The 23,310-nt window shown below is 23.8% G+C and overlaps 3 protein-coding genes across 4 annotated transcripts; 2 read left to right on the forward strand and 1 right to left on the reverse strand.

The window, feature by feature from the left end:
* LOC122510238 (cadherin-23-like) lies at positions 1–23,246 on the reverse strand. Of its 2 annotated transcripts, none has more exons than XM_043624732.1 (31): positions 22,982–23,246; positions 20,857–21,003; positions 20,275–20,630; positions 13,463–13,600; positions 13,215–13,337; positions 12,748–12,826; positions 12,382–12,659; positions 12,020–12,193; positions 11,417–11,610; positions 10,841–11,045; positions 9,238–9,410; positions 8,945–9,105; positions 7,983–8,148; positions 7,741–7,894; positions 7,177–7,318; positions 6,771–6,962; positions 6,102–6,220; positions 5,704–5,934; positions 5,331–5,462; positions 5,107–5,227; positions 4,940–5,031; positions 4,549–4,789; positions 4,127–4,299; positions 2,635–2,736; positions 2,283–2,478; positions 2,097–2,206; positions 1,541–1,701; positions 1,225–1,431; positions 738–899; positions 274–361; positions 1–190 (listed from the first exon to the last, which is right to left on the reverse strand). In XM_043624732.1, the coding sequence occupies exons 1-31, from the start codon at positions 23,046–23,048 to the stop codon at positions 89–91; spliced, it is 4,986 nt and encodes a 1,661-aa protein (XP_043480667.1). In that variant the 5' UTR covers positions 23,049–23,246; the 3' UTR covers positions 1–88. The 2 variants fall into 2 exon arrangements, with proteins under 2 accessions (XP_043480667.1, XP_043480675.1); XM_043624740.1 differs by having other exon boundaries at positions 23,125–23,155.
* LOC122510260 lies at positions 14,060–16,548 on the forward strand. The gene is made up of 2 exons (XM_043624766.1): positions 14,060–14,203; positions 15,274–16,548. Exon 2 carries the CDS (start codon positions 15,586–15,588, stop codon positions 16,426–16,428), a length of 843 nt encoding a protein of 280 aa, XP_043480701.1. The 5' UTR covers positions 14,060–14,203; positions 15,274–15,585; the 3' UTR covers positions 16,429–16,548.
* Positions 17,258–19,761, forward strand: LOC122510253. The gene is made up of 2 exons (XM_043624753.1): positions 17,258–17,414; positions 18,477–19,761. Exon 2 carries the CDS (start codon positions 18,589–18,591, stop codon positions 19,648–19,650), a length of 1,062 nt encoding a protein of 353 aa, XP_043480688.1. The 5' UTR covers positions 17,258–17,414; positions 18,477–18,588; the 3' UTR covers positions 19,651–19,761.
* Positions 23,247–23,310: the final 64 nt, after the last annotated feature.

Consider the following 23,310-nt stretch of genomic DNA (forward strand, 5'->3'; position numbering starts at 1 on the left):
TACGACCAGTAAGAATTTATTTTATTAGTTAATTAGCAAAAGTTATAAATTATTAATTTTATTAAATTATTAAAATTGAGACACTATATTAACAGGTATATTCATCACTAATTGATTTTCCCTTTTGTGTTGATTTTTCATAAGAAAAATTTGTTGAAAAATTAGGAAGCACAAGAGGATTGAGTTTTTTCTGTAAAAAAAAGAACATTAATAATTTTATGCATAGAAAGTGTATCTTGTAATATTGTAACTTTAATCGATAAATCGACTTACTTCCATATTTTCATTTTTTCGTTTTGATTCATAATCAAAATCGGGATTATCTTCGACTCCAATTAAGTCAGAATCTCCACTTCCGTGACTTTTTATGAAAATAATTGAAAATAAGTTTAAATTATTAAAACAATTATTTATAATTTTGGGATTATGAAAATAATTTTAAATATTAGTGATAAAATAAAATTTATTATAGTATTATTATAAAAAACTTTAATTTGTAAAATTTATTATAATAATTTTTAATTTGATTATTTATATTTTATACCTAACAATTATTAATATTACTACAATTATAAAATATATATATGACATTGTCCAAAGAAAGGTACTTAAAAAGAAAATTATTTTTAGGTTAAGTTTGCGTTGTTTTTACCTTAAATACATTTTTTTGGTTATTTCTGTAAAACTAAATTCAGTTTTTATTAATTAATTCCGGCATAATTAAGATTGATTGATACCTTATATTATCTTCCATTTCATTGAGATTTTCAGTTTTCCACATTGGATTCGAACCTTCGAGGGCAAATTTATTCGCATTCGGCATAACTGCAATTTTTTCAATCGTAGGATCAGGGGAATCATAATTAGTGATCGCTAATTTATCCAATTTTTCCGTTAAGCTGAAAAGAAAATTGATTTAAAAAAAAATTCAAAATATTTCTCAATGAATTTTCAAAGAGTCTAAAAAAGAAAATTTAAATTCTCTATTACAATAATTAATAAAAGAAATTAAAAATAAGTCATTTAATAACTATTCTCAATAATAAAAATTGAATAATTATTATTTGAATTATTTATTTAATAAAAAAATGAAACAATTAGTTTGGAATTAATTAATTGATAATTTATAGTAAAAAATAATTAATAATAAATTAGTAAATAAAAATAAAAAAAAATTTTAAACAGTTTATAATTAATTAAAATTAAAATAAATAATAATTTTACCCTCGGACTCTGACGATGTATGCGATCAGTAATGAAATTGACACAATAAAGAAAAATGTTGTCAAAAAGAGAAGAATCCATTGAACAATGTCGTGATTGTCTTCGTCATTTTTTGACTGCGTGGATGTTGGCACATCAACAAGTAATAATTTTTTGTCTTTTAATTGATTGCTAAGATTGCTTATTGTTTCCACATTATTCACTTTTCTGCAAATTGAAATAAAAAAATGAATAAAAATAGTTTTTTAAAATAATTTCTATGAACATAATAATTAAAACTATAATTGAAAAATTAAATATAAATTGTATAACGTACAAAATTATTTTGTCTGCGCTAACTGGTAAATTAGTTTCGGCATTTATAAAATGAGTTGTGATTAAAGTAACATCCTCTGAAACATCCCTACCGGTAATACTTTTCTCTATGTAATCAATGTTACAAATGTAACCGAAAATTTCACTAAATGTCTTAATTATCTGAAAAAGTAAAAAGTAAAAATAAAAGTAAGCACAAAAAGAATTCGTATAAAAAATAAATATATTTAATATTAAATTTAATTTTAAATATTCAAATATATATTACAGGAGAGTGGGTCAAAGGCGTCAAGCGGGGTAAAGACGTTTTTTAAAAAACATCCATCATTTTTTATCTATTAAAATGTACGTTATTTTTTTTAACAATTGCATTTAAATTTAATTTCAAACACAAATTTTTTGTAGTCGAAAGTTAAAGGTGATATTTTGAGAAACGACTTTGCCTCACACTCTTCTATAATATATACAATTTTTTCATTTATAAAAAATTGAAATTTTTTTACAAAAATATTTGCAATATTTTCATTTTGCACCTTTTTAAGACAAAAAATACTTACATACGATTTTAATTCGTTCAATACTGTTAATTTATTTCTAAACGTGAATACCACTCGATTGTCCTTGGCAATCATGTAAATTTTCACGTGCGATGAATCTTCATGTGAAACTAAAATTAGACAAAAATTTTATTTCTTTAATAATTTTGTTTAAAAATAATGGAATTTTTTATTTTTATTACATACCTTCATCGTTAACAAGAATGTCCATACTGAAATAACCGGTCATATAAGACGTGGGTTTAAAGCCCAATGATAATTCGCCGGTGGAAATTTTAAGAAGAAATGGTACGGAAATTCCTTCGAGGGACGAGTCTGACATTGAAAGACTGTTTTCCCTTATTTTGTACGATAAAGTGTCATTGAAGTCGGCATCAGTTGCCTATTTGAAAAACATTTTTTTTTTTCATTTTTAAATATAAGTAGACAAAAAAGTGGATTTTCTATTTCAACAAACTGAATAAGGACAATTTTTTTCAATATATATAAAATAATAATAATGGAATAAAGTAATTTTAAAAATATAAAAATCTCTTACATTAACTGTTAAAATTACTTTTCCAACGGCATCTTCTAGAGCCACTCCACCAAAGTAGGTCTTACTTACGAAAATTGGAGAATTGTCATTTACATCGACAACCTGTAAAGATATTTAGACACTTTTTGAGGTAATTAATTTTAATTGATAAAAAAAAAATGGATAAAATTATTGTAAAAATTCTATCTAATCAACCAGAGCTCATTTTGAATTTTTCTGTAAGAAGTAAAAGAGATTAAGTCAAAAAAATCAGAGAAAAAATTCGTTACTTAGACTAAACTTATTTTTAAATTTTTCTTACAGTAGTAAAATATATATTTAGTCAGACAACACACAATTTTTTCAATAATTTTTTTACCAGTAGTGTAAGTTCGTTTTAGTCAGACAAACTGTCATTTTAATTTTTTCGGAGTAGTGAAAGAATCAATTTGTCAGACAAAACTTTAATGCAATTATTTTCTATTAGTATTAAAAGTAGTGCAAATTCGCTTTAGTCAGACGAAATTTTTGTTTAACTTTCCTATCAGTAGTAAAAACCTGTTGCAGTCAGACTTGTATCAAATTTTCCCTTTAATTAAGTCTTTAAGTAGTAAAAGAGTATTTTTAAACTCTTTTGTCAGTAGTAAAAACTGGGTACAGTCAGACTTGTATCAAATTTTACCTTTAATTAAGTCTTTAAGTTGTAAAAGAGTAAATTAGTCAGACAAAACTCAGTTGTAATTATTTAGTATTAGTAGTAGAAGTAATTCGCAGTAAGACAAAATTTTTATTTATTTTTTCTGACAGTAGTAAAAACTCGTTTCTGTCAGCCATAATTCTTTTTAAACTCTTTTGTCAGTAGTAAAAACTGGGTACAGTCAGACTTGTATTATACTTTTCAGGCAGTAGTAAAAGATTGATTTAGTCAGACAAGATGTTTATAATTTTTTCTATCAGTAGTATAAGTTTACTTCAATAAAATTAGTGGTAGTAGGTTTTTATAGAGAGAAAAAACTATTTTATTTTTCGCATTGCTGTAGTCAGTAGTAGAAATAATCTTTAGTCAGACAAAAAGTTAATGTTTCTCCTTCTGTATTTTATAAGTAGTATAAATAATTTTAAGTCAGACAGGAGGCTTTCTATCAGTACAAAATTTAATAAAAGTAGTAGTTGTTGTATAGTAGCAGTAGCAGTATTAGTACTGGTAGAAAGCCTTGTTATTTGAAATCAGTAGTAAAAGTCGCTTTTTAGTCAGACATGTAAACCAAATATTCCTATTGTATCAGTAGTAAGAGTACATTTTGAGTCAGACTTTTCTTATTAAACAATTAATTATCAGTATCAGTAGAGTAAAACTAAACTTATGTATGACATAGACTGACGTTTACTACTAAAACTAAAATATTATTTGCTAAACTCATTTATGTTTTCAGTAGTAATAGACAGTTTTAGTCACACGTTTGTAACTATTAACAAAGAAGAATTATAATTATAAATAAATTAACATACGAACATTAACTGTAATTTTCAAAATTGCCTTCTCACGAGGATTTGAATTTGGTCCATCGGGATTCGTCGTTGCAATCACACGAAGTATCATCGTCTCCTGCACTTCACGATCCAATTCTTTTTTTAATGTCAAATTTCTCGTTTCTTTATTCAAAGAGAAAAACGACATGTCACCTTCTAAAAAATGCGAAATTTAGTTTTAAAACTAATAAATAAAGTGAGAAATCAATTAATACAATTTTTGAATATTTTTAACTTTTAAGTTAATTTAAAATTTTCCTTTGTAATTTTTTTTTTCTAATCCAAAAAATCTATTTCAGTTAATTTAGTTATTAATAAATAAAAAGAGGAGAAAAAATATTTCCGTTTGTTAATTTTAATTGTAATAGTAATTAAAAACAATAAACAAGAATTTATTTAAATTACCATCACTTTCTAAGAAATAGAAAACATTCACTGGCAATTCTTCTTCGATGCCTTCGTTTATTAAATCCTTCGCCTCTGGAATAATTGTAAAATTACTCAAGCCTGTCGTATTCTCATGAAACCAAGTTGTAAATGTATTCTGTTCAAATTCTGGTCCATTAGTCGAAACGAAAATAATTTTTTGTGTTTGAGTTTTACTTCTCTGCTTTGGCTGTCCATGATCGGTGACAGTGACCAATGGCTAAATAAATAATAATAAAAGAAAAATAATATAACAAAATACAGAATAAATGATAAAATAAATAAAATGTGACAATAATAAAAGAAAATATTTTTAAAAATTAAATTTCTTGATTACAAATTTGTACTTGAAGTAGAAAATATTTATTACATTGAAAACCCTTTGTTTGCTAACATCAGGAATTGTTATAAGTTGTAACTGTGCCTGATTATTTTCAAGAGGAATTATCCGGAAATTTTTAGCTGCAAAGAAAATTAGAATTATTTTTTTTAAATTTATTTTTCCTTATATAAACAAATAAAATATGAAGTACATACCATCATTGCCCGAAAGGGAAAAAGTCACTTTACCACTTTCACCAAAATCTTCATCGGTAGCTGTAAAACTCTCCAATAATTCACCGTCATATGTTTTTAATTCCGAATTTATTTCTTGAATCTAAATATAAAAAAAGAGTTATCTCCTTTTTATTTTTGTATTCTTTATTTATTTTTTTGTTTTTATTTTTCTTTCAATAAATGATTTAAAAATTTTTAGTCACCTGACTTAGACGAATAGCTTTATTCGCTGAAGGATAAATTATCACTGGATCATGATAATTGTAATCATTTATTTGAATATTATAAATTTTCGTATCATTCAAAGGACCAGGATCAACACCTAAATCTTGAACCTAAAAATCAAGTTTTATTAGAGAAAAAGTTTAATTTAAGAAACAAAAAGTAATGTTAATAATTTAAAAATCCAAAAAGTAAAAAATTATAGTTTAATGAATAAATTTGATACCAAAGAAAGCTTCTTTTAAGATAAAAATATTGATTTGATAATTTTCTAAATTTGGATTTATTTATTTATTTAACAAATATACAGGACTGGTACTTTTTAACTAACTTTTTAAAGGAATTTAATCTTACGTATAATTTCACTCCCCAAACTCCATAGTAACCTTTTAAGTGACAATTCGTCCTTATTTCGGCATTTTTTTGATTCACTGTTTTCACCTTAAATAAAACAGGCCAATTTTCTTGAGGTGTTACTGTATGATTACTTATTTGAATTATTTCTTTTATTTCGTAAAAAACTTTTGTGTTAACAGTATTTGGATCATCTTTATCGTCTGCTGTAATAGTTAACAGTAGGGCATCCTAAAAAACAAAATAGAAATGAAATAAATAAAATAAATTTTCTCTTCTACAAAGACGGAACAAAATTGCCAAAATAAATAATTTAAACAATATAAATTCCAGTGAAGTGAAAAGAAATAATTAATTATCTAAACATAAGATAAACGTAGAAATTAAACGTGTCTTACTTCATTCGTATTTTCAGAAACACTCATTGCAGGAATTGGAAGTTCTGGTAATTCCGGAATTTGATTATTAATATCCTCAAGTACAACAGTTACTATTGTTGTATTTAGATTGGAATTGTCTTTAAAAATATTATTTATTTTAATTATTTTATTTTGATACAGTTTTTACTTAACTTTATATTTCATTTCACTTTATTAAATATAAATTTAAGAAAGTGATTAAAATTTTAATTTTAATTAAAAATTTTTTAACACTTTAATAAATGTACATTTAATTATTTATAATAAATATTATAATTAAAGCGAAATAAGGTACAATAAAATTAATAAAAAACTAATTAAAAAAATGATATTGAAAAAAATTTATTTGATTCAAATAGATATTCATTTGATAGTCAAGTAATAATCGGTTATTTGAATTGAATAAATGTTTTCAGTTTGATAAAGTAAAACACAATACTATTGTTAATTTAGTTAAATTTATGTTAAAGTAAAAATAATAAACTAAAGAATAAAATAATATTAAACTTAAAAAATAAGGTACTCTTCATTATTTTATTTTACCTGAATTTTTTTTTGATTTATTGATTATTTAACTTTATTATTGTTTTTATACTTTTTTTCTTTTTTTAGAAATAAAAATAATTAACAAAACTCAATTTTACTCACAGCTTAGTTCTTCGATAAAATTATCTCTTAGTTTCAAATAAACCGTATAACTCGATGGTCCTCGATCTCTATCAAGAATTGCATCGTCAATTAAATTAACTTCCAGCCAGCCATTGAATTTATCGATACTGAAGTATTGGAATAATTGAGGATAGTCCGAGTTTATTAAATAAGAAACATTATTGAATGGTGCTGAAAAAGAGAATTTTTAAATTTTAATTTATCATATTTTGAAATTTATTTTTATTTAAAGAAAATTTTTTTACTCTTTTTTTATTATTTTCTGTTCATTTAAAAAATCATTTAGTTTTCATCATTTTTGAACTATAAAAATTAAAGAAAATTTTTTTTTTTTGGTTTTCAAAGTATAAACATTTTATTTATTTTACAATATAGCAAAACTCACATGTTCTGTCTTTGTCGAGAGCGAAAACTTGAACAATTTTTGTGCCAGTTTTTGATCTTTCCTTAATGTGAACTTCTGATGGAAATTTTTCAGCAAGAGCTGCAGGATATTCATCGTTTTCATCAATCACGTAAATTTGAATCTGCGATTAAATTTTAACAAAATTCTATTCATTATTATTCATTTTAATCTTAGGTATTAATAATTATAATAAAAAAATAATTTATAAAAAATAGTAGAAACAATGCAAAAATGAAATAGTAAAAAAAGTAAAGAACTATAATAGAAATTAGTAAAAGGTCTCAAATAATAAAAATAGTAAAAAGAGTAAAATTGTAAAAATAATAAATTAATAATCTATTATAAAAATAAAATTTTTAATAAAAAGTAGTAGAAATAATACAAATAATAAAAAAAGGAAAATAGTAAGAATTCAAAAATAATGAAATTAATAAAACTATAGTACCATAAATAGCAGAAACAGCAAAAATAGTAAAAATAGTAAAAATGGTAAAAATAAAAATAATAATACTAAAATTTTTGACAATTTGGAATATATTTTACCGGCAATACTGTATTGTGCAGTCCATCAGTTGCAGTGACATGATAAGATAAAAATTCATAAATTTCAGCATCAATCGCACCATCTTTGTCTACTTTGATGTCACCCTTTTTTGGATCAATCTGGACCAATTTATCTGCTGTGCCATTAACAGGTCTGTTATTAATTATTATTTTGGTTAAGTAAAATTTGAATTAACTTTATATAAAAAACATGTAAAAATAAAATATGAAATTTTACTTACTTCAGCGAATATGTGACATCATTATTACCGGGACCATCGATATCATAGGCAGTAATTCTGCCAATGAAAATATTCGATTTTTGATTTTCTTGAATTTTCATTTCAGCGACTTCACCAAATTCTGGTGCATTGTCGTTTATGTCGGTGATTAATAAAGTTAATGACGCTGAAATATAAATGAAACAAAAGAGAAAAAAATATTCTTTTATTATTATGTTCTTATTTTAGTTTTTTGTTTCAGTAGCAAAGGTCTGGTATGGTGGGACAATTTTTTGAATTCTTTTTTTTTGAATCAGTAGAAAAAGTAATTTCAAACTAGCCAGAAACATTGTATGTTTGGAATTCGAATAACAGTTTAGTAAAATTGAATATTAGTTAGAAAAAAAATGTCCTATTTTTTGTAGCAGTAGTAACAGTATGTTTTAGTCAGACACGATTATTTCGAATATATTTTTGTAGCAGTAGTAAAAGTACGTTTTCGTCAGACAAATCTTCGAAGTTATTTTTGCTAATGACACAAAGATATTTAAATGATAAGTAGTGTTAATCATTTTTAGTCAGACAAATATTCCCTGATTTCGAATCAGTAGTAAAAGCAAATTTTAGGCAGGCTAAACTTTTAGTCATTAAAGTCTAAATATTTAATATCAGTAGAAAATGACTGTTTATGTCAGACAAATCTTTTATTGTAATTTTTTCGTTGCAGTGGTAAAAATACGTTTTAGTCAGACGTAAGTATTACAAAACGCTATAGATTTGACTTCAGCATTAAAATTGTGTTTTTTCACAAAAAAAAAATGAACTACAAATTACAGTCAAACTGTACATTTTTCAAAAATTATTATCATTTAATAATTTTTCAAAAAGTATTATCATTCAATAATTTTTCAAAAAGTATTATTCAATACAAAATTTTACCTTCTTTTCTTGAATTAACTAATTTTCTTCTTTTCTTTCCTTACCTGAATTAAAATCAGCGTTATGTACTGTAGTTAAATCAGTGACAACTATCGTCAAAAATAGAGTGTCAAATGCCTCGTAGTCGATTCTACCATTGACAACTAGCTGAGCATCAGCTTCTCCTTTCTTGCCATTTCGATAATTTGTTTCAATAGTCAAACACCTGGTATTTAAACGAAAATTCTCTGTTTAATAACTTGATAATAAAAATAAAGGAAAAAAAAAATTATAAACAGGAAAAAAAATCAAGTTTAAATTACAAAAAAGAAATAAAATTATCAGTTTGGAAAAATACTTTTCAAAGAGTTTTCTGTCATCGACAAGTGAATTGCTTCTTTGAGCTGTTGATGAATTCCAGTCAATACTGAATTTGAGCTCAGCCTCTGTGTCCAAGTCTTTTGCATAAATACTCGTTATCACTTTCGTCCCAAAGGAAACTTCTTCTTGTAGTGACGGTTTCTCCTGAGGCTAAAATTATTCAGAAAAACAATTTTTATTTTTATTTATTGAATTATTAAAATTCAAAAACAAAAAAAGAATAATAATAACAGCAACAAAAAGATAAAATAATATCGAGGCTGAAATATTTGTAAATTAAAAATTTGTCAGTAGATAAAGATGGTTTATATCAGGCGGAGTATACTAGCAGCATTTTTTCAACAATGTATTTTATTCTGATAATAAATTTTTCCTTCTTTTAGGCAAAGCTTTGATTTTTTTTGCAATAGTAAAAAAGCGTTTTGGTCAGAGACAAATTAGTTATAATTTATTTTTTATTAGTAGGAACAGTCCGTTTTAGTCAGACAATATATTTTGGTTAAATATTCTATCAGTAGTAAAATCGGTATTTAGTCGGACAAAATTTAATTATATTTTTTTCTATTAGTAGAATAAGTAAGTTGTAGTCAGTCAGAGTTTTATTTACTTTTTCTCTAAGTAGAAAAACCGGTTTTTAGTCAGAATTTTGTTTTAGTGTTTTCTATCAGTAGTATAAGTTTAGTTTTGTCAGACTAAACTTAATTGTAATTTTTTTTTATTAGTAGCAAAAGTATAGTAAAAGTTCGCTTCTGTCAGACGAAACTTCTCTTTACATTTTTCCTTCAGTAGTAAATTAAGTATTTAGTCAGACAAACTGTTATTTTAATTTTCTTTTCATTAGTGAAATTGTGAAATCTTTTCATTAGTCAGATAAAACTCAATTGTAATTTTTCTATATTTGTGGTAAAAATAGTACAAATTTTCATTAGTCAAACGAGACTTTACTTTAAATTTTTCTTTTAGTAGTAAATTAAGCATTTGGTCAGATAAAACTCAGGTAGAATTTTTTAGTCAGTAGTATAAGTCCGTGTTGGTCAGACATATTTTCTATAAATTTTTCTATCAGTAGTAATAGGACCTCTTAGTCAGACAGAATCCCGTCGTAAATTTTTTCAATCAGTAGTAAAAGAGTCGTTTAGTCAGTCAAAATTCCATCGTAATTTTTTCTATTAGTAGTAAAAGAGTCTTTTAGTCAGACAAAATACCGTCGCAAGATTTTGCTATCAGTAGTAAAACCGTCTTTTAGTCAGACAGAATCCAGTCCTAAATTTTTTCTATCAGTAGTAAAAAAGTTGTTTAGTCAGACAAAATTCCATTGTAATTTTTTTCTATCAGTAGTAAAAGAGTATTTTAGTCAGACAGAATGCCGTCGTAAATTTTTGTTATCAGTAGTAAAAGAGTATTTTAGTCAGACAAAATCCCGTCGTAATTTTTTGTCTATCAGTAGTAGAAGTCAGTTGTAGTCAGACAATTTCTTTCTAATTTCACCATTACTAGTAAAAGTCTACGATAATTAAACACAATTTCTATTTAATTTGTTTTTCAGTAGTAAAAGTGCGATTTAGTTAAACATGACTTACCAAAAATAATGACGGTTGCTTATCATTAACGTCAATAATATTTATCGTCAAACTAGCAAAAGTTTTGTGATTTGCATTATCAGTTGCCACCACTTGAACATGTACAATTGGCATTGCTTCATAGTCGAAAGATTTTTTTTCAGTGGTACTAATTTCTCCAGTTACTGAATTGATTTTCAGCCCACGATTAGACACCAACGAATGTCTATACAAAAAATTTTTTATCATTCAATTTGAAAAAAAATTAATAAAATGCAAATTCAAATACTTCCTCCAAGGAGAAGAAGTTTAAATAAAAATTTGAATACATTTTGCAGTTATTATATAAAGAATTTTGATTTATAATAAAAGAATAAAAAATAATTATTTCTTTATGATCAAAATTTCTTTTAAGAAGTAAAAATTATTATTTCTTTCTGATCAAAATTTCTTCTAAGGAATAATAATTATTATTTCTTTGTTATAGAATAATATCCTTAAAACTACAATTAATTAAAATTTTTTTTTAAATTTTCAAAAGAAGGATAAAGTTGCGAAAAATCATAAAAATTCATTTCTTCCCGAAAAAATACTAACGTAACACTGTCATCGAAATCTCGATCCTTTGCAAAAACAGTGGCAACAGAATAGTCAAGTTCCACATCTTCTTTAATGCTAATTGTCACATTATCGTTCTGAAAAATCGGTAACTCGTCATTCCAGTTTATGAGATTAATTACAATATCCCTTGTTCCCACGTGTGATGCATCTGCTCGCTCGGTTGCTACAATCTGCAAAATAAAAAATTGCATTTTCATAAAAAGTGCCATTTACTAAAAAATTTTTTCAAAAAAATGTACGAAAAAAATATTAAATCTATTTTGATTTAATTATCACTGGGATGTTAATTCTGAATCTGATGTCAGATTTGAAAAATTTAAAATGGTGACCAAAAATTGTAAAAATTATTCAAATTTACTTGAAAGTCGTTGTTCATTAGTCGTTTTACTAAATTGAAAAAAAAAATTTAGTCGACATATTGGATCAGACATTTTAAATTTTTCAAATCTAATATTTAATTTGGATTTAACGTTAATTTGCAAATTGAGTTTTAAAATTCAAAGTCTTTTAAACTTCAAAGTATTTTAATGTAAAAAATTTTTAAATTTGTTTAATTAATGTCTCTTAAAAGAAATTCACTTTTAATTTCATATTCCTCCATTTCTCGTCCTCATAATCCAAAAGCGATGCATTAACAACAGAAATGGTGAATGTTCCCAACTGATAAGCACTATTTGGAATTATTATAAACGCCGATTTCCAATTGACATCACCTTCGTTTTCCAATTTCACATCGAATTGAGCATTTTCAGCCTGTAAATTATTGTCTCAGTTAAAATAGAAAAAAAACTATTACAAAAAAATTTATGTTTCATTTTCCTCATTTTTTCCTCCTATAATTTCCGTTAATTGATAATTTTCTAATAATTAATTTAATTATTAATTATTATTTGCTAATAATGAATTTCAACTAATTAAATTTAATAATTAATTTTACTTACAAGATCGGGATCCTCAATTGTAATAGTCTCGTTAAATTCAAGATTCATGTAAGTCTCCTCAAGAATATTAATTGCAAGAATCGAGGGTTTTATTTCAGGACTATGATCATTAATATCGTTGACTACAATTACAATGGTACTATTAATTGACGATTCAGTGTCGTCAACTTCATAGGCTATAATAATAAATTTAAAAATTTCTTGTTTCAAAGCATCACGATCGATTTCCTTTATTGTAATTTCCCCCGTTTCTTTTTTTACTTGAAAAAAATCGTGCTCTGGAAATTAAATAATTTTGTTTTGTAAGAAAAAGTGGCACATTTTCAGCAAATCATAAATTTTGAAATATATTTTTGTTTCACTCACTTGACTCTAAATTTACAATTCTGTAATTAATTGCTGCATTAATTTCGTGATCGCCGTCAATCGCTGTTACTTGGAAATTCTTTGACAAAAGATATTAATTTTGAATTCAAAATGTTTGTTAATTAATAACTTAATGATAACAAAAAATGAGAATGAAATAAAAAAATAATAAAAATTCTTTTTCTAATAGAAGAATAATAATAAAAATTGAAAATAAATTAAAACTATGAAAAAATGGGAACAATTATTGTTTCGTGAAAAATTCCGGGTAGATTAAAATAATAATAAAGATAATAATAATTGACTTATTATTATTTTTTAGTTCGAAATATTTTTGTTTGTTTGTTATTTTAATATTCTTATCATAATATAAATGTTAAAATAAAAAACAAAGAGAAATATTCTATTAATTTATTATTCTTTCAAATTAAATATATTATCAAAATTTAATAAAAACTCTAACATACGTTAATGGATTTTTCAAAAATGGTTTTTGCCGCAATGAGATTGGTCCACATTGGTGGCATATCAGGAAGATCTATAACTTTTACCACTGTTATTAAATTATTACTTGTATTATTTCCTCTATCCTGTGGAAAGTTTATATTTGTTTATTTTTGTTTTCGATAAAAAATCTATAATAATGACAGAATTTGCTAAAATACAAAGAAAAATTTAAACGATGTATAAAATTAAATAATAAAAAATATAGTACCTTTGCAATAATGCCAAGAGTATAAACCGATATTGTTTCGAAATCCAAACTTTTCATTGTATTTAAAATTGCATTCATTTTATAGTTACTCAAGATATTTCCTGGTACCATTGCAAAATTTTCGACTCCACTGGTTGGCTATTAATTGACAAATTATATTTTATTTTATTAAAAATTTTTTTTTATAAAATGAATATAAATTTCTAGAACAAGTTTTTTTTGAAATTTTTCAATAATTGTCTTTTATTTTTTTATTTAGAAAACAAACATATTTCTAAAAAGTGGTCCCTCATGATCAAGGGAAATGTACAATTAGGTAAATTAATAAATAAATAAATACACATACAAAATGCAAAATGAAAAAAAAATAAGAAGAAGAAGAATAAATTTGTATATTTAATAATAAATAAAATAAATAAAATAATAAAAAATTAAAATAAAATGTAATATATAAATAAATAAATAAAATAAAATAATAATAAAAAAATAATCACTGGATATCGCAGGATATGATAGAAGAATTTGCAATTATTTTAAACTAATAAAAAAAGGTCATGAAAATAGAAAATATTTTTTTAAAAAGAAGTTTGATGAAGTTTTTTATTTTATGACCCTCAGAACGATTTTTTCCTATCATTTTAAAAATATTTCGCAAATACTATATGTGAGTAAAAAGAACACAACACTCTGAATATTTCAGGCTTCTAAACCATACTAATATTTCAAGTAATATTCAACAAGGTATGTAAATATTATTTTTAATTCGAAAAATTGCTGAAAATATAAGATTAATTTAGAAATAGTAATTGATACTTTGTAGATTTCAATTAGTAAATACTTAAATAGTGTTCATTTTTAAATCTGAATTAATGAAAATTGAGTTATTAATTCACTTTAGTAAGAAGTTTTACTGATTTTTGCAAAATAAATAAAATTATTTTTACAAAATAAATAAAAAATCAAGCAAATGTGCAAAAACAAAGTAAAAAAAATATAATCTCAATTACAAACAATATTTCAAATTGAATGCAAAATAATGTTTAAAAATTTTTAATAAATATTTTTAAAAAAGATGTTATACATTTTATACAATATCATATTGAAAGTTAGCTTACAAAAATTAAATACTGTTTTTTAATCATTTTTTTATAGCTTTCTAAAACTCATGACAATGAAAAGATAATAATTTTTATTTTCTTTCTTGCACGAATAGATATAAATTTTTGTATTTATAAAAATCGATGTTTCTGTTAAAAAATTAGAGACAGGAAAAAAAATAAAAATTAATGTCTTTTTACTTCCCTAAATTTTTTTAAGACATAAAAAAATAAATCAATGTCCAATTTCTGTAGTACTTTGAATATAATCAATACTCAATGCAAAGTAAATATAAAAGCTTTTTTAATTGCAAAAAGTAAATAAAAAAAAAGTAATCTGAACTAAAAATTAAATTAAAAACAAAATAATGTTTAAACACTTGCGTTAAATATTTGCAAAAAATATTTTATATATTGAATATTTTTCATATTGAAAATATGTCAAAAAAATTAAACATTGATTTCTTATTTCATGGTTTGTAAAAATACGAGGAAGTGAAAAGACATTAATTTTTATTTTATTTTTCTTGCATGAATAGATAAACGTACGATATCGATTTTTATTTTGTAAAAATGCAGATATTTTTTTTATAAATAAATATAGACTTTTTCGTTAAAAAAAATTTTTAAACTAAACTTTAAATTTACTTACTTCTTTTTTTTAATTTTAATATTATTTTAAAATTATATTTTGAGTACAAAATATTGTTTTAGGGTATGATCGATTGAGAAAACACAAAAAATATTCAGAAATTTACATCAATTGATTTGTATAATAATTTGACAATTTTTGGACCAAAAGTACTTTCCTCAATAACAATGAATACAATTGTTATTCTTGGGAATATTGTAACAATTTTATTAATTGTAAAATTAGAATCGACAAGAATACCACGTAATAAACGATCTCGTGAATTTGAAAGTATAAGAGCTTTAAGAAAAAAAGTTGCAAGAGAATATCTACGTAATTATAAGTCAGAAACAGCATTTTAAATTTTAAGTCAATATATTCTAAATGAGGTGGAAATGTACGGTGTTGCTGAACATATAAACAGAACTGGAAATCTACCAGAATGGTGCATAATTACTAGAAAATTGAAAAATTATCAATCTTACAATCTTCTGAGATACCATTTTCCTCTGGGCTCATATAATTTACGTTCAACACTTGCAGGAAAGCCTATTAATTTTTTGAGAAAATGGTTTTTTCAGAATGCATCTATACTGAATACCCAAATATTAGTTGAATCTTACTACAAGAGAAAATTGGTTGATTTAATGTCATTTGAAGATTATTATACTATCATGATTTTACTGAAAAATGTTTCGGTACTTAATGTCGATGCTCCCGCATCTTGGCGAATGAGAAGAGCATTGTACAGTTTGGCTATTCGACAATACAGTTCAAATGCAATAATGAATTATATTCCAAAAACATGTCTTTTTAAGAAAAAAGAAACGAAGACATTCGTTGATGATATAAAGACGGGAGATAGTTTCGAAAAGATAACTTTCACTATTTGTAGCAGCAAATATGAAGAACCATTATCATATGTTCCTGAAAATTTAAATTTCAACTTTTCTTCATATTGGGTGCATTACGAATTGGTAATAACGGATCCTATTCTAATGGTAAGTTTGGCAGACGTAGTTAAATCTGATGATGAAGAAATTTACGTAATACTTCCAAAGATAGACCTTACGGTAATAAGTGAAACAACTTTCCTTATTACAAACGGTGAACCAAATTTGTATTTAAAATTGGTAACTTCTCCAATTTATGCAAGGTCCAACTGGCTTACTGAATTAGCAAATGAAGTTGAAAAGTACAAAGAGATGGAATTAGAATATATTAATCGTCAAGGATGAAAAAATTGTTTTAAAATTTATCATTTATTAAAAACTACTGATAAAATGTACATTAAAAAATTATATAATAGTTATTATCGTATCAAGGGCGCAAAATAGGTGATTGCGGCGATGGCGAGATGAAGGGACCGAGGGGACATTGTGTCCCCGAGGTCCCGAAATCTCGCCGAAGTCGTAATCACCTTTGCGCCCATGTTGCGAACATAATTTTTTGTCCTAACTGCATGAAAAGTATAGCATTGAGGGCACGAGCGAAGCGGGCGCAAAAGTCCAGCAAGCGGGCGTAAAAGTACTTTTGCGCCCGCTTGTGTGACGTCAGCGGGCGTAAAAGAACTTTTGCGCCCGCTTCCCCGACCCCGGGCGAGAATCAGTTACTTTGCGCCCACTTTAAGTGCCCGAAATGACATACTTTTCGTGCAGGTAGGACAAAAAAAATCTTATACTTAAAATCCTTGGTTAAACTATAAAAAACCTTCAGAGTTATGTCAACAACGAAACTTAAAAGTAAAAATTGTTTTTATTATTAATTTTGATTAAGAAAATAGTTTCTTTCTGATCATAATAGTCCCAGGTTGAAGATAAAAATTTTATCGATAACATGCATTTGTATTAAATAGAAAAATTACTCTCTGTATCATATGTATGATATCGGATGTGAAATAAAAATAATGTAAAAAAGCATTTATCCTGTATTTTCTATCTTTAAAAATAAAAAAAAACTGTACAAAAAGGGGTATAATTATAAGTACACAACCTATACAAAAGAATTTGCAGTTAATTTTGTGAAATAAAGAAAGGTCACGAAAATAGAAAATATTTTTTTAAAAAGAAGTTTGATGAAATTTTATATTTTATGACTCTCAATACGATTATTTCTTATCATTTTAAAAATATTTCGTAACTAATATATACCAGTAGAAAAAACACAACACTCTGAATATTTCAGGCTTCTAAACCATATTATATTTCAAGTAATATTCAACAAGGTATGCAAATATTATTTTTAATTCAAAAAATTGCTGGAAATATTAGATTACTTTATAAATTGTAAATGTTATTAATACTTTATGAATTTTAATAAGTAAATAGTGTTCATTTTTAAATTCTGAATTAATAAAAATTTTATTTATTAATTCATATTATTTAGAAGTTTTACTAATTTTTATCAGTTTTTACAAAGAATGTAGTATAAAAAATTTCAATAACTAAGTGAAATAGCAATATTTTACTGGAAATGAATAATTATATTTTAAACAAAAAACAAAAACCATCATATACTAAATTTAAACAACCCAAAAAATATTTACATCTATTATAAAAAATTGAATGTTTAAAAATTTTAATTCAATATTTTTAAAAACTTATTTTTTTAAAAACCAAAAATTGTAAAGAAAGTCTTATTTTTGAAATTTTGTTTTAAAAAACTGGAAGTAACTTTTAAAGTCTTCTAAATAACTTGTAAAACTTTAAAAAAAACTCTTCGATTTACGTATTTTTTTGGTTTAATTCGATCAGAAATACAAAATTATTGTTATTTGAAAAACCAAAAATTATGAAAAATATTATTTTTAAAATTTATAGTAAAAGTAATTTTATAAAAGCAGAAGTGTTTAATGAGTAATAAAATTTATGTATGTAATAATAAAAAAATGAAATAAATTGGTCGAAAAAAATCTCCATGAGATGATATATTCATCTTTTAACTTAGCAGCGGTATTTATTTTATTTCTCTGTCACTAATGTTTTAACAAAAACCTCGATTTTTATTTTTAAAAAATCAATATCTATACGTCCAATTTTATTTTATTTCTCCGTCACTAATTTTTTAACAAAAACATCTGTTTTTATTTATAAAAATTCAATATCTATTCGTGCAAGAGAGAAAATAAAAACTAGTATCTTTCCATTGCCTTGAGTTTTAGCAAAGCTTTAAAATACCAATAATTTCATAATTTCTAATCGAATTAGGTTCCTAAATTTTTTAACAAATTTTTTCTAATTTTAATATTATTTAAAAATTATATTTTAAGTATAAAATATTATTTCAGAGAAAGATCGTTTGAGCGAATTCACAAAATATTCAGAAATTTACATCAATTTATTTGTATATACATAACTAATTTGACAATTTTTGGATCACAAATATTTTGCTTAATAACAATGAATACAATTATTATTCTTGGGAATATTATAACAATTTTATTAATTGGAAAATTAGAATCAACAAGAATATCACCTTCTGAACGACTTCACGAGCTTGAGACCATTAATACCGTAAAAAACAAGGTGATTGAAGAATATCTTCCCAATTATGATCCACGTGAAGCATTTGAATTTTTAAGTCAATACACAATAAGGAATGAAGTGGAAATGTATGGATTTGCTGAACATTTAAATAAAACTGGAAATCCACCAGAATGGAGCAAAACTAGAAAATTGAAAAATTATCAATCTTACAATTTTCTGAGATACCATTTTCCTCTGGAAGCATATGAATTAGATGAACATCAAGCAGAAATGCGTGTTAATTATCTGAGAAGAAGGTTTTTTCCGAATGCGCCTATACTGAATTCCCAACTACTAATTAAATCTTACTACGAGAGAAAAGTGGATGATTTAATGTTATTTGAAGATTATTATGCTATTATGATTTTAATGAAAAGTGTTTCGGTACTTGACGTCGATGATCCTGCAAATTGGAGAATAAGAAGAGCTTTATACACTTTGGCTATTCGAAATTACAATCCAAATTCAATTTTAAATTATGATTCGAAATCTTGTTATTTTAAAATGATGAAAACAAGTAGTTTCGTTGAGTCCATAAAGTTTGGAGATATTTTCGAAACGGCAACTTTCATTATTTGTAGCAGCAAATATAAAGAATCATACTCATATAATAATGAAAAATTTTATTTTAACTTCACTTTATTTTCGGTGAATCACGAGATGGTAATTACGGATTCTCTTCTAGCGGTAAGTTTGAAAGACATTGTTGAATTTGATGATGAAGAAATTTACGTAATACTACCTAAGGTACACTTTAAGCTATTAAGTAATCTAGGATTTATTATCAACAATGGTAAAACAAATTTTTATGTTAAAATGTCAACTTTCCCTATTGATGACAGTGCCAACTGGCTAACTAAATTAGCAAACGAAGTTGAAAAATACAAAGAGATGGAAAAAGAATATTTTAACACTCATCCCGAGAGTCATAAATGAGAAAATTGATATAAAATGAATCATTAAAAAATTTATGAGAATTGTTTCTATAATTTACATTTGTATTTTCTAGGAAAATTATTTTGTAGCAAATTTATTTTGTAAATGTATAATTTCAATAGTAAAATATAAATAGTGAAAGAAAATTTACACTGTGTTTTCTATCTTTAAATATAAAAAACTAAAATTTAGTATTACGATAAGTGTTCAACCTTGTAAAGAATTATTTTCAGTTATCTTTTAAATAATAAAAAAAAGTTTACGAATATAGAAAGTATTTCGTTATTTTCAATAAAAGTTTTATAAGCATTGGAAATTTACGACTTTTAGAAAGATTTTTTATAAATTGAAAAATATGTGACAAATACTACTAAATTTTTATAAATTTTTTAATTGTTATTAATTATTATTCTTCTTGCACTTATTATTATATCTGCATATGCAGATAAACTGCAAGTAAAGTATATGAGGTATTAAAAAAAATTGACTCAATTAATTTTGTTGAATAGTCCTGTGAACGTTTTCGGAACATCCTGAGGATAAACTAAATTTATAATTTTTTTAAAATAATTTTCTTGTGATGGTAGAATCATTAAAATAAATTTGAGTAATTAGAGTAGTTACTGTGGATGTAAGAGTGAAAGTAGTAGAATCAATCCAACCATCGACGTCAGTAATTGTAAAAGTACAACTTGACAGTCCCACATAATTTTCCTCGATCGAACACTGCTTCTCATTCGCTTGAATAACAGGTGCATTGTCATCGATATTGATCACAACTATTCTTACTTTATAACTGTTTGCTATCAATGGAATTATCACTGTCATTGTGTATGATCTCATCACTTGTGTTTCGTAATCTTGTTTCTTAGTGATCACTATTTCCCAAATTCCATTATTATTTTTCACAAATTCAGCTCCAAGATTTTCATTATTCTCAACACTATTTTCAAATTTATTTATCTGTGGTTCTTCGGTTCCTTAATTAAAAAAATTTGTCTGTCACTTTTTTTTTTTTTTTTTAATTGAATATAATTGTTTTGAATTATTTTTTTACAATTTATCAAATTAAATATATTAATAAAATTCAAATAAATAATTAAGAAAATTATAATACGAGCGAGTGATAGTATCAATCTTATAATTTAATAAAACAATAATACAAATATTATTTAAAATAAGTAATACAAAATTTCAATAAAATACCTTCGTAATTAAATACAGCAATTGTTACATTATGATCGGCTTCTTCATTTAATCCGATCACAGCCATATTAGCCTCCTTCAAATATTCCCAAGAAATAATTTCCTTGTCTGTTGGAGGTTCTTTGAAACCAGGCGATGGCCATTCCTCTACACAGTAATGGATTAAAAAAATATTTTACAAATTTATTGATAGAAACGTAAAAATAAATGAAAATAAATTAAAGTAAATTAAAATTATTAATTCCCAAACTCTCTAAATTTGATTATAAATAATTATAGAATTACGAAAATTTTGAGATTCAATATCGAGATGATATTCTCCACCTGCGAACGCCAAGGTCACCGCTAGATGGCAGTTTACTTCCTTCTTGGAATTTTTTCTGACATCTGGTGGTGACCTTGGCGTTCTCAAGTGGAGAAATTAAACCACCATTTAATCAATCAAAGACTTTTTTATAATTAATAAAATACAGAAAACGTTATTGAGAGAATAATTTAAATTGTATTTTTTATTTCTAAATTCACTCCGAGGCCTGTAAGTATTAAAAATAAATACTATTAAATAAGAGTAAATAAAAGTAACATACCAATAAAAACTAATAGAAAATAATATAAATAAAAATTTTAAATAGAAATACTACACTTTAAAGTTAATTTTTGTGTATGCTTTTGTTTTTTTTTTTCTTTAAAAAATATTGTTTAACAAATTAAATACAGGTATTTTTTCATGATTTATAATAAAATAATATTTGAAATGAGAAAATTAGAAAATATTTTAAAAATTGTAATTAAGAAATAAATGTTGTTTATAATACCTATGCTTTTTTCTATAACAAATTTTATTTGACTGATTTAAATTATGCAAATTTTTCTCCTTTTTATTTATAAAAAATAGAAAATTTTTAATTGCTAAAAAATTATGATTAAGAAAAAGGAAATATATTCATTTTATGCATAATTTTCATTTCATAAGCATAATTTCTATTTCTTAATTACAATTGTAAATTAATAAAATTTAAAGTTTTTTAAAAATAAAAGAAAAAAAAGGTTTATAAATTTTATTTGTCAATTACGAATTCTCATAGAAAATGAAAATTTTTTTATGTTTAGAAAATAAAGAAAAAAATTTTACTCAGAAAAATGTTCTGTTACATTTATTTCATTGTAAAATTATTCAAAAATATCAAAAACTTCTTTTTTTAAATAAATATTTAATTATTATTATTTTTCCACATGAATTAAAATATTAAAAAATTTCAAATTCAAACCTTTTTCAAATTAAACAACTTATAATAATAATAATAACAATAATTATTAATATATTATTATTATTATCATTATAATTATTTATATTATAATAATTTTATATTATAAGAATATTGTTAACTGCAACTTCTTCAAAATTGTTTTCATCATTTCAATTTAATTATTATTTTGTAGATTTTTTAATTATTATTTATGAAAATAATTGAATTATTACAAAGAAATTTATAAAAAAATTTGTAAATAATTGAATTCCTGTCAAATTTTAATTATTTATAAAAATAATTTAATGTTTGCGTAGAATTTTATTAAATTTTTTTTTCAATAATTGAAATTTTTTTGGAAAATTTTACTAAAATAGTAGATATTGAAAATCATTGAAATAAGAAAATTTTTTTTAAATAATAATTGAACTTTGGGGAATAATTTTGTTATTTATAAAGATAATTGGGATTTTGACGAGAATTTTTTTAAAATTTTGAACATAATTGAATTTTATTACTTTTGAAAATATTTGAATTTCTGCAATTATTTATAATTTCTGCAAAATTCAATTTTTTTAGTGTCTTCAAAAGAAATTTGAATAAAAAATTTTTAAATTATATTATTTTTAAAGTTGTTAATTTTATTTAGAAAAGCCAGTAAGAAGTTAGTTGTTGCTAGTACTATAAATAAATTCTATAAATAAATATTATAAACAAATACTGTAAAATAAAATAAAAGAATAAAAATAGTACTAAAAAATATAAATAAAAATATAATATTAATAAATAAAAATAATTTTCGAAATTGGCATTTGAAATAAAAATATTTTTTATTACAAAAATTTATTTGTAATTTACTTATTCAATTAATCACTTACGACAATTTATAGTCACAAACAGAAAATTGCAAACTAACAAAAATTCACTAAAATTTCGCCTACGCATTTTGCTTTTTGAAATTAAAAACCGAGTTATTTTACTATTTTTGTAATATTTATTTTTATAAATAAAAAAAATGCACCAATATTTTTCACCATATTTGTTTTTCTTTTTTTATATTATTAAACACTGCTGGCAATTTGACAATCACTACAAATATATTTCTTATTCATATTCAACAATTTGTCCTAGCTATTTGATGAAAAGATAATAAACACTGCGATCTAATAATGAAGACAAAGAAATTAAAAATAATACACTGATAATG

Source organism: Leptopilina heterotoma, unplaced genomic scaffold (genome assembly GCF_015476425.1).
Source record: "Leptopilina heterotoma isolate Lh14 unplaced genomic scaffold, ASM1547642v1 Lhet_120, whole genome shotgun sequence".
Taxonomy (NCBI): Eukaryota; Metazoa; Arthropoda; class Insecta; order Hymenoptera; family Figitidae; genus Leptopilina; species Leptopilina heterotoma.

Coding starts and splice junctions, on each gene's coding strand:
- LOC122510260 (XM_043624766.1), top strand. CDS start 15,586: ATGTACGGTGTTGCTGAACATATAAACAGAACTGGAAATCTACCAGAA.
- LOC122510253 (XM_043624753.1), top strand. CDS start 18,589: ATGAATACAATTATTATTCTTGGGAATATTATAACAATTTTATTAATT.
- LOC122510238 (XM_043624732.1), bottom strand. CDS start 23,048: ATGCGTAGGCGAAATTTTAGTGAATTTTTGTTAGTTTGCAATTTTCTG. Junction 9,106..9,237: donor GACAGAAAACTCTTTGAAAA/GTATTTTTCCAA, acceptor TTTAAATACCAG/GTGTTTGACTATTGAAACAA. Junction 8,149..8,944: donor TAACGCTGATTTTAATTCAG/GTAAGGAAAGAA, acceptor TTTATATTTCAG/CGTCATTAACTTTATTAATC.